The sequence below is a fragment of the Syngnathus floridae genome, chromosome 17, assembly GCF_059516105.1.
Source record: "Syngnathus floridae isolate MCC-2025c chromosome 17, RoL_Sflo_1.0, whole genome shotgun sequence".
Lineage (NCBI taxonomy): Eukaryota > Metazoa > Chordata > Actinopteri > Syngnathiformes > Syngnathidae > Syngnathus > Syngnathus floridae.
The window spans coordinates 11,449,364-11,460,816 of NC_142429.1; the positions used below are offsets into that span (position 1 = coordinate 11,449,364).

General features: G+C 40.3%; 2 protein-coding genes across 5 annotated transcripts; one reads left to right on the forward strand and one right to left on the reverse strand.

The window, feature by feature from the left end:
- Positions 1-401: 401 nt before the first annotated feature.
- tspan4b (tetraspanin 4b) lies at positions 402-9,456 on the forward strand. 3 transcript variants are annotated; one of them, XM_088356964.1, is made up of 9 exons: positions 727-1,392; positions 1,455-1,524; positions 1,612-1,803; positions 1,931-2,005; positions 2,130-2,225; positions 2,305-2,433; positions 2,806-2,889; positions 3,009-3,079; positions 6,913-9,456. In XM_088356964.1, the coding sequence occupies exons 1-8, from the start codon at positions 1,292-1,294 to the stop codon at positions 3,075-3,077; spliced, it is 816 nt and encodes a 271-aa protein (XP_088213090.1). In that variant the 5' UTR covers positions 727-1,291; the 3' UTR covers positions 3,078-3,079; positions 6,913-9,456. The 3 variants fall into 3 exon arrangements, with proteins under 3 accessions (XP_088213091.1, XP_088213090.1, XP_088213089.1); XM_088356965.1 differs by lacking the exons at positions 727-1,392; positions 6,913-9,456 and adding an exon at positions 402-720 and having other exon boundaries at positions 3,009-3,992; XM_088356963.1 differs by lacking the exon at positions 6,913-9,456 and having other exon boundaries at positions 3,009-3,992.
- On the reverse strand, positions 3,844-8,913 carry bcl2l12 (BCL2 like 12). Of its 2 annotated transcripts, XM_088356961.1 has the most exons (8): positions 8,725-8,913; positions 6,870-7,035; positions 6,534-6,744; positions 6,184-6,454; positions 5,954-6,085; positions 5,285-5,361; positions 4,921-5,208; positions 3,844-4,792 (listed from the first exon to the last, which is right to left on the reverse strand). In XM_088356961.1, exons 2-8 carry the CDS (start codon positions 7,031-7,033, stop codon positions 4,751-4,753), a joined length of 1,185 nt encoding a protein of 394 aa, XP_088213087.1. In that variant the 5' UTR covers positions 7,034-7,035; positions 8,725-8,913; the 3' UTR covers positions 3,844-4,750. The 2 variants fall into 2 exon arrangements, with proteins under 2 accessions (XP_088213087.1, XP_088213088.1); XM_088356962.1 differs by lacking the exon at positions 8,725-8,913 and having other exon boundaries at positions 6,870-7,055.
- Positions 9,457-11,453: the final 1,997 nt, after the last annotated feature.

Consider the following 11,453-nt stretch of genomic DNA (forward strand, 5'->3'; position numbering starts at 1 on the left):
AGAAGAACCACTGCTACATGGGGAGACGCGCCAACAGGTAAATTTCCTCTTTGAATTTTGGGACATGTTTTTCCTTGGTGGTGAGCGCTGTCAATGCTCTCTTTCAAGCCACCCCAGAGGGACGTTGCTATCCGTCCAGAGCAAGAGCCCACACTGAGAGGGTCCGCCTGATGACCCATGTTGACACAGATGTGCCGCTGAGCAAGGAGAATGCTACGGTAGTATTTTGCTTTAATGCACTCCAGGAACACATATTTATTTTCAGCGGGATTAAGATAAGATTTTATAATTGACGCCCATTGAAATGCATAGAGCCAAACAATGTTTTCTGAACAAAGAGAAAATGTAGAAGAAGTGGGGGTAGATGGAAAGAATGGGGAGGGGAGGAGCACAGAGAAGGCCGGACCAAACTCAGACATCTGGAAACTTTTGAAGCGAGAGTAAAGCTTCCCAGATGGAAAAATACATCAAGTCCAAAGGTTGGGAATCAGGAATGAAGACAAACTAATTGGGGGAAGAAAAGCACGGCCGTAAGAGAGAGAGAGAACAGCAAAGAAAGATTCTTGAAACGTTTGCTGCTGCTGCTGCTGCTGCTGCTGCTGCTGCTGCTGCTACTGCTGCTGCTTCAGGACAAAGAAAGCAAGAAAGAGGAAAAGCAAGGGATTTGAAAGTGGGAATACAAAACGTAAGCTAACAGCAACAACATTAGACATCCTCAAGGTAAAGTCCTGCACACTAATCGACATTTTCAAAATCACATAGTATGAAAAATAGCATGTGCACGGATTTTTTTTTCTGTCGTCCAAATGAGATATCTTGTATTTGTAGATCTCCTTTGATAGTTATCAAAGTATAATGATTTACTAAACCAAAAAACATAATTGTGCCACCTACCTTTGAAAAGACATGTATTGTAATAAAATAAAAAAGTGAGACTTCTGAATGTTGCGTCTAATTTTAAGAATCTTGTGATACCATTTTTTTTAGCATTACATATTATATAATTATCATTTTGTCCTCTTTGACTTCTTCTTGTCTTCTTTTTCCTCCTTTCTTTTTCTTCTTCTTTTCCTTCTCTTTCTTCTTCTGCTACATTTACATTTTGAAACCTTAATTCGACGCTAACTCATCTGATCCAACAAACCCAAACAAATGAAAATGTCAGATCGTTGTTGTGCTTAGCTGATGAGCAATCCGAGTTCCATGGCCATGGGAAATGCCTTCAGTAGTATAATTAGGTCTATTGAGAAGGGAAGGGAGCTTCCTTCCTGTCAGCAATTTGACTTCCCGTATGAGGTCACTTGTCAGAGGTAAGACCACGAACGAGCCTTCACATTCACAAACAAACGGAAGCATGGACAAAAGCTGTGGGCATCTTCATCCTGACACCAGGTCAAAGCTCTCAACTTGTGCCAACGATGCTTCTTTTGTTGACTCATACTTTCTTTCTGCAGGATGTCAGCATCTCGCAAATGTTTGTGCTGCGTCAAATATGTGATGTTTGTCTTTAACCTCATCTTCTGGGTGAGTAGTGTTTCCTCCCAATAGTGACGTTTCAATGCAATCTACCTCGAGTGGCCATATTGCATGCTTTGTATGTTTTTTAAACAGCTGGGAGGATGTGGATTGTTTGGCGTAGGAGTGTGGCTGTCCTTCAGCCAGTCGGAGTTTTCATCTCTTCCGCTCTCCTTTCCGTCGCTCTCGGCAGCCAACCTGCTGCTGGTCGCCGGCGGGATCACCATGGTAACGGGCTTTCTCGGCTGTCTCGGGGCCCTTAAGGAGCAACGCTGCCTGTTGTTCATGGTCAGTCGAAGCACTGTTGCGCCCATTTTTTTCTTTTTTTAAATGTGTGTGCTCACGCTGAAGATGTCAGTGTGATGATGTGATAGATTGTCATGAAAGAGGAGTTTGAACCTCTCCTCCTGTGCAGTTCTTTGTGATCCTGTTGCTCCTGGTCCTGACAGAAATCGCTCTAGCACTGGTCGTACACATCTTTCGAGATAAGGTGAGCTCACCGTTTTTGATTGAGCAGCTGGCAATTTGCAGTAAGAAATGTAATGGGAAAAAATCATTTTTAAAAGTGATTACAGTAAAATCAGATATTGATTGATCTTTTTTTTTTAATTCAGCTGGATTCCAAAGCACAGGGTGAATTGAAGGAGGGGATGAAAAGTTATGAATCGGATCCTGGGCTGAAGAAATCTTGGGATAATGTCCAAAAAATGGTAAGCAGAGGCATGAAAAAAAATGCTTTTGGAGCATTTGAAACTCAAGTCATGTTTTTGAGTTGTCTCCTTCTTCTAGTTCAAATGCTGTGGCGTGACTAACCAAACCGACTGGTATGAAGTACTCAATGGAACGCTGCCGTCGTCCTGCTGCTCCGTCGGGATTGACCAATGCACTGACGGATGGAAAGGGCTCGTTTACACCGAGGTACAAGGGGGGGATGTGGTTTCCAAACAACAAGCCTGATCTTCTCATATGAGATCTAAATCTCCTCCAGATGCTTGAATGTGGGCTGTTGCACATACACAGTCCCAAGGGAGGTCGAATGTGCATGTAAATAGGAGCACAACTAGGTTGTCAGGCTCCATTCTTTGCATACCATTCTTGCCGTATACTCGGAAAAAATGAACAGAACGTGCTGTTCGTTGTGTCTTACTGTCGACTCGGCTTGCCAAAGCAGCCATTCCATTCAATCTCAGACCAAATGAACAATTGTGTGTAATATCCATGATACTTGAGACGACCTCTGAAAATGCAAGCAATGTGTATATGAGGATTTTATCTTTGTCTTTTTTGCAGCCTTGTTATAAAAAGGCCAGGGACTGGCTCCTGGAAAACATTCCATCAGTTTTGGTGTTTGGCGTGTGCGTTGGTGTTGTGCAGGTAGTTGTTGTTTTCTTAAAGACTTTATTCTAGCTTAATATGCTTTGAAGCACAAGATGATGATTTTGAAATATTTTTTTTTTTTTACAATATCATACTGTACTTTCTTCTCCGATCAGATCTTGGCCCTGGTGTTCTCCATGCTGATGTACTGCCAAATCATGTGTGCTGAGAAGTATTTGGACTGAGTGTGAGTGAGCTGCATTTCCTCTTTGTTACTCTCATAAATCAATGCGCTTAATCTGATCAATACCATTTTTTCGTCCATCTGCTTTGGACAAAGTCAATTAGAATGACTGAGAGTTCTTTTACTACAAAGCCATTAGAAGATGACTGGATAATAACTAAGAGAGATCTTGCTCGTCTTGCCCTCATTAGGATCACGTGTGAGCTCGAGCACATCTTTCGATGTTCTTGGAATGTGGGTGAAAAAAATAAAAATACAATGTGCATATTCTAAATAGCCAAGAGCCAAGTCTGGACCGTTTCACTGAGGCAGTTATGCAATAACTGAGCAATTTAAAAAGATTACAGACATGATCAAAAGCTCATTCAATTGAAGGCAACCACAGTGCACGGTAGAAAATGGAAAGTAAAATATGTTCGTTTGCGGCTCGGTGACAGCTTGCCTTCATGAAGTTATCTTCTCGTGCGACAATTCAACACGGGATCTTTGTCTTACTGAAGGTTGTTTATACATGTAAAATATGTTATAATACCAATTTGCATATATATATATATTTGTGATAGGAATTTATTTCTGCACTATGTTCCCAGGCTGCTTTTTTCAACAGTTATGGGAGTGTGATTTGATGAATGTTTTATTTGTTATTGTGCCTTGTGTTGTCTGACGTCTCTTTTGTTTTGTGAGTAACTCATAATTGACGGCACTAAATTAACTCAAGTGGATATTGCAGATTTGAGCTGAAATGCATCAAAAAGCATTAGACATGATTCCTTCCAGTCAATATTTTATTTCCAAAATCTTTTGCATACAATCAAGTGATAATGTTTTGTATTGTATCACCTTCCCTTTGTCCACTCTCAATTTTTGTACAGTGCAAAAACAGCAATTTTATAATAAAGCTCATTGAGCAAGCAAATATTTTGCCACTCATGTAAACTGGCCTTGCTTGACAGCCTTTGATAGCTGCTTTCCCTCTTCTGCAATATTGTAAATATGAATATAAATTATAAATTAAAAACAGCACTCAGTATTTTTTGAAAAAACAAGTTTCCATTTGTAGTGGACAAAAGAAATTTGGTCTATTTAGAAAGTTTTACCTTGAAACATTCACAGCAACAACGTAATAATAAAATCTTAAAATCCTAGAAAGAAGACACACATACATATAGAATAACTTATGACACATATCTTTAACATTTTCACAATTATTTCTAACAATACGGGGGGAAAAAAGATAGAAAAACGTAGTTAACCGGCATCTTTAAATAGCCAACACTCTTGATGGAGGTAGTATTAGTTAGTTGATTAATTAATTAATTTGACTCTTAACAAAGGTGGCCAAGTGACGCAGTTGGAAAAAGTTTGTGTGCGTCATACGGCGTAAACTTCCCCAACAATTGATGGCACGAAAAAAGTTTGCTACATTAGTCCCTGAAACTTCTTGACTCGACCCCATTATGACTTCCAGAGGGTCTTTTGATTTCAAACTGTGACTCATATATGTAACGTATGCATTCCTCAACCTTTTTCAGTCTCATTCAAACTTGACTAACGATGACGATAATCCAAGTTGACGAGTAAACTTTCACAGCAATAATTTTGATCAAATAAAACAATGCGACGAGACGACCTCAAGATGGCACAGTTGATGTCATTAAAAAAAAAAAAGGGTTTTCAGTCGTATTCCGCAGAATCATTCATATCCACGATATTCTCCTGAGGATGAAACAAAATAGAAATGTTAGTGCAAATCAGCCATAGTTAGTATGCTGAAAAAGCGCCTGCTCCAGAATGCGTGTTTCTGATCCTTCAACGTGGTTTAGGTCATGTTAAGAAGCACTCACCCATCCTCCTTGACTCTTTAACCACGGGGCAAAGGTCTCCATGTAGCATTCTGCGTAGCCTTGCATGCGATGCACACCCGTCGCCGTCACGATCCGCCTCGACACCTCCATGGTGACGGCCATGCGGCGTAACGTCGGGCTCGACGTCGGGCTCGACATCGGGCTGGACATGGGCTGGAGGAAGTCGAGGTCGGATTCTTGCGTGCTGCTGACCATGTCGAGTAGCCTGGCGTAGGATGCGTACGACAGCCGAGACAAACTCGCACGCAGAAATGGGTCCGTCTGGATCTGGATATAGCAGAAAGACATTTTAGATCCAACGGATCGGAATGACGACAAGATGAGAAGAAACGCATGACATTACCTTATTGTTGATGGAATCGGCTTCGGCCGACAGCACTTCAACAAGCTGCTGCACCACTCGCTCTTTGTCATCCACAACTTTAAAAAAAGGAATAGGTTTAGTACATGTGCAAAGCAAATCTAAAATAATCCATACATGGGTACGCAGCAATGTTTGATTTTCATTGGTTCATTTTCATTTTTTTATTTTTAATATTACATGACATGATTACAAATTATTTCTGCGACTACTGTGTGTTTTTTAACCCCCTCTGTTAATAAAAAAATCTAACATTTTATATATAAAATTAATATAATTTTATATATAAAATTTTAAATATCAAACATTTTGTACGTCTCCAATTGACATCATGGTTTTGACTTACGGGAAAAATGATGGTTGTAAAACATTTTGTGATAATTACAAAGCCAATTAATTTTTTGCAATTGCTCCGCCTTGGCCAAATGACGAAGCAGATCGCTCGAGTTTCGGTAGAAAGGTCTATTTGACGTTCCTGGCAGAGGCACGGTCAACCAGTAAGCAATACATATTGTTGACATCGTGCCGGTGTGCCGGTGTGCCGGTGTGGTTTGATGTGGATCAAACCTGGCCGACAGGTTTTTGACTTTGCACTTAATTGCAATTGCTTTGTTATTTCCTTGTACGTATGTATCTGAGCAAATGTATTACCCGATGGAGCCTGTGCGGCGGCGGGTGGGGGGCTCACTCTGCCTTTACTGCTGGGCCTTTTTATGCTTGCAGACTTTTGGGCAATCTTTTCCAGCTTCTCCGCAACTTCATAGTAGAAAGCAGGAGGGTGATCTATGTGCCCAAGAAACAACAACAACACAATCATGAAGTTCTGCAACTTTGTGGTGAATAGGTTGAGGTACATTTACTTTTGGAAGTGAGAAACTTACTTGGGGAAACAATGATTGGTATGAGCTCCGTTGTTTTTTCAAACTCCAATGTAGAAGGCCTCTGCGGTGGAGCTCCGGGTTCCTTTTTGTCCTTCTCATTCTCCTCCCTCTCCTTTTCTCTCTCTTTCTCCTTTGCCTTATCCTTCTCTAGCTTTATCTTGAAAATCTTGGAAAGGCTTTTTTTGATCTTCTTTCTGTTCAGTCTTTTGCTCTGTTTCTTTTCGCCGCCGTCGTCATCTTCGGACGTAGAGGAGGGAGACAAAACGTCTTCCTGCGGGTAAACGGTTTCTCTGTGTTTAAAGACCTTTTTTTTTTTTTGTTCCCGCCTCCCATTTGGGTCTCTTGCTTACCTCCGATAGCTCCCTGATGTTTGGTGCTTTGGGCTTGCTGTCCTTTTCTAAAGTACCTTTCCCATCTTTGGTAAATGGGCGCACAGTATTACGGCGGGGCAGCTGCTTGAGGAAACCCTTAAAGCCCGTCTTCTTCTCATCTCCTGAGCTTTGCTCTTCGGCCTGAGAATCCCATCCATCTTTTACCTTTGGTTCTGGCTTGACGCTAGCACTGTGAGTGACGTAATAATTGATTAGCAGACGATGTGTCGCAGATGTTTCTGACTCCATCAACTAACTTTATGTTTCAGCAGGTGGACACGCCATCAGTGTGCCCTTGAGTGATGATAAAATTACCTGTACTTGTTTTTATCCTTATAAGCCCCTCCAACTCTGCCAGGTCGCTCTACAGGTGGGACGGACAGCACTCGATGGAGGAAAGCTTGAAGCACAAGACGGCTCTCAGCTTTAATCTCAAGCAAAGAGATGGAGGTCACGGAGGAAGAGCGACCCATAGACATCACTATCGGTAAAACAGAAAAGTGGATTAGGAAATGTATTGAATTTTGTTCTTTGATGAATATTCTGGTAGCAAAAGAACACCTGAAGAAAACTTCTAACTTGAAATATTGTCAGTTAGCGAGATATCATTTTGTTCAACCAACTCTGTCATTTTAAATGAAGTGAACATGTTAATTTTGTTACATTTCCTGACTAAGAGAAACTCCACACATGTAGAGGTAGAAGAAGCTACAGTAACTCCATACGTGGATCAAATAGTTTTTAAACACCTTCTTCTTTTTTTACAAGCAGTTTTAAGAATTTGTAATATAGTTACATATGTAAGGAAAAAGGAAACTAAAATTTCACTTCCTGAATTATCCCCTGGTTATGCTCTTAAGGCCTAAATTAGAGCAGTTCTTCCCAAACACATTGTCACAGTGTAGCAATATCACTCGACGGGAGTAAAAATTACTCTTATAGCAAATACTGTGTTTTTCTTGATCTTTTTACTCCAGTGAAGTTAAATTCTTTTCCAAATGATTGCTGAAGCTACTATTAACCTGTGTATCCACAGGTTAACATCCATAAAGCCAAAAATAGTCATACCTTGACTTATGCATGCCCAAGCGTTTCAATTTACAAGTCTCTACTTTATTGAAAACATGTCACGAAAACAGATTGTGATGTTATTTGGGGGAACTTGAACAGATGAATTATCATTTCAATTTATTTAATGGCCGCTATTTCCTAAAGGGTGAATTTAATTACGAGCTTAGTTTTTCCACATGATGTCACTTTGTGTATTTATATGTTTATTTGGTGGTGTGCATTGTACGACATTGTGAAACAGTGGCCTAGCCCAATAGACTCTTGGGGATTCCCACCATACAGCGCCCTTCCTTTCACTTCATTCTCCTTTTATCACTTTGAATGACAGATTATTTGTGTTATTAACTTGTCTTTTTCTTGCCTGTCGCTCTGCCTCCAGCAGTGTGGACAACAACTTGGCCGCATTAATAGTACAATAATAATGCAGTAGTTGTAAAAGTTCTGCAAGTTGATGTCTAACTCATTTTGTTCTGGAGTGACCACGTGACTGCTTAAACGGGACATTAATACCGTCACACTCCAAAGTTTATTTTTGTGATCATTTTTAAAGTAGCACTCTTTGAGTAGCAAGCAAATGCCGTATATTGATACGATTCCGAAAATGAACAAACCGAAAATACACAATTGTGACGTTGGAAAACTGTGACGTCACGGTCACCCATTTTCAATGGAGCTGATACTACACAGATTTCTTGCACACTTTTCACAAAGCTCTCGTTTTGTCTACATACCACTCCGTCTCACTACTTGAGACAGCTCATTGACTTTTTAAAAAAATGTAATAAACGAAAATGGAAGGTTTAAGGTGCCGGTTTCGTTCGACCGCGGTCTCGCATGAAACGTTCCCGGAGGGGATTGATCAGACGCCCCAAAGTAAAACAAAATCGAATTGGAAAAAAAAGCGCAGTGATTAAAATAAACAAATAATGTCGACGTTGCATATAATTTACCTTTCATTTAAAATGAAAATATTACACCGAGCCGCACACGAACCGAACAAGCGACGTGGGTGATACTCAAACTTTAAAACAGACTTTACAAAACATCTCCATAATTGTTGAGCACAATAAACATAAATGATACATTTGAGTGTAATTACCTTGTTGAGTCAGTGTCCTCGCCTCTGATCGCGCTCGAGATTTGCGGCAATGCAGTTTGTACAGTTGTGTGTGATTGTTACGCAGAAACGCAAGTGGGCGGGGCCTGGGTTGAAGCCTTCCAAAACTTGCCACAAATACTTTGGATGTTGTTGTCACTGTGTGCCACTAGATGTCAACCTTGGACGTTTTTTTTAAATACACATTGACAATTTATATATTGAATTGTTTTGTTTTTAAATTTCACTTAATATGTGTTAAATACCCCCCCCCCCAAAAAGCCTCTATTATGATGATTTGTCAGTCTGTTTTTTGCCTGGCTCAAAGCAAAAAATATGTAACAATGAAACATCAACTATTGTAGTGAGAATAAATACTTTAATGCCGTTCTTGAAATTACAACAGACCAAGCAAGAAAAATATAGTGCAGTATAATTTTATTATTGTTAACATTTGCCATCAAAAGTGTATTACAGTTGAATCTATAATAGGCTTCCTGTCTTTTTGCATTGTTCATATTTTTCCACATGCACAGCAAAAGTGACACATTCACCTTGTGAAAGGAACATGGTGTCGCCTTCACCTTCCTCAGTTGGTTACCTACTTTAACAAATCATACAATTAAATTGATGACCCTATCCAATCCATCAAATCAAGAGTACAATGCGAATTTGGCCATACACCAGAAGTGTACTTAGTTTCTTCCAATGTAAAATAATCATTAGTATAATAATCATCATCAACGATGGAGCGATGAACTTTCGGCCGTTATTACTTGGTACAACTCCCCCCAAACCAGTCCAGCGTCCGTGCGGAATCAAGACGCTGGTACAAGGATTGGGAGTAGCCACACCAAGAAATCACAAATTGGTATGCTAGCACTATCTATTTATAAAAGTATAGGTCAAATATAGTTTATAAAACAAGTACTTATACTACGTATGCAGCAGAAGGTCTGATCCACTTGCACAACTGCAGTACATTTGACCTTCTGCTGTCTCCATTAGAAACCAAGCTTTCAAATGTGTAAGTTACCAACGGCCTTCTTACCTCTGGGCACCACGTGAGAAGTCTTCAGTGCAGCCTTCTACCCTCTGTCCTCTTCCCAAAGCCTTTTCTATCCTCCCGTAAGCCCCCCTTCACTGGGTCTTAATCATAGAAAGGACCAATAGTGAGCGAGCAAGCGAGCGAGCGAGGCAACAGGGTGAGGCACTTCCTGTGTGACAGGAAGCTAACAACAAACACCCAGAGACCATGGAAGGGGGTTGGCGGAGCTAATGAGAGATGGAGATAAAAAGATGCAGATGTTTGATGGCTCCGAATAGAGCTCAAGAGGCCAGGAAAAGGTCAATGCGGATATTTAACACCGACACTGCTCAAGTCTTGTTGAACGACAGGTTCATACATTTTGGGACATCAACACATTTGGCTCGAAACACCACCACAATGAATTTGAAATTTCATCCCAGCTTAGTCAGTTCTCTTCCGTGATTGATTGTTCTTGGGACATTTTCATTTCAGATTGGTCTTCAGCACATAAGATAATTGCTCAATCAGACTGAGATCTAGTTGGCCATGCCAGTTGTTTTCCTTAAAACAACTATTTGGTTGCTTCCACTGTATGTTTCGGGTCATTGTCTGTAAATTGCCCTTAAATGAAAGATTTGACTGAATGCGAGCCTGAAACGCTTTTTCTAGCTAATATTGTTAGCGCTTCCATTCACAATAAACACAACGGGAACCAATTTCGTTTCTTATAATCCTTTCGATAGAATCCTTTCATTTCGTTAGATTTCCTTTACTGGTGTTCATTTTCACATTCAGTCTTTTGGGTGCGGATTATTCAAAACATAAATTTGCCGTAAACCTTTGCCATTGTTAGGTTATGGGACCACTCATTGCTTTTCATCTGGCCTCTAAAATCTGGAAATATAGCGGTAATGCAAATAAGCAATTTGGCCAAGGGTGTGTTAAATATGGAGAGAATGAGCAGAGGGCATCAGGATGGGAAAAGATTGCCGGCAAATGGGAAGGGTGCTGATGGAGTGATACAGCATGTTTGACAAACTCAAGGAGTGCGGATAAACAAATGCTCTCGATAACTACAGGGCGGCTTCTCCGGAGGGGATTGTTGTTTAGGACACTTTTTTGTTATCTTTTCACTGCATCCTCTTGCACTCTCAATACAAAATGAACTCTTTGTGTCATCATAGCAACACAACTGTGTCTAACATTAAATGAGAAGAAAGAAACCACACAGTCTATGTACGCTACAGACAGATTGACAACTCATCATGCTTATAACTATGCTGCTTGCGCCTCTTTTATGTGCCTATTTTGACACTAGTGATTCTAAGCTAAGATGTAAAAGACATAGCTACTCCTAATGATAAGAATCATTCTTGTTTTTACTGTATAGCAATAGCAGATGTGTAATGCACAAGGAGTGGGGGCTCTGCTTAGAGGAAATTCACAGTAAGGCAGGAAATGATGCCGTCGAAAGACAGACAAACAATTTAACTAAGGGACTCGGGAGGGACAGTTTTGTCATCGGCAAAATGACATTCCGACATTTCTTTACAGGCACAAAACCACATTTGCCTCATTGAAGTGATTGCTTAACATGGGAAATGATTAATAATGCCGTGATGAGGAAAAATGTGCGATCACAAATACGAGTTACATCTTGGGGATTTTTGTTCTATTAATTACCATAAGTCAATAATATGCA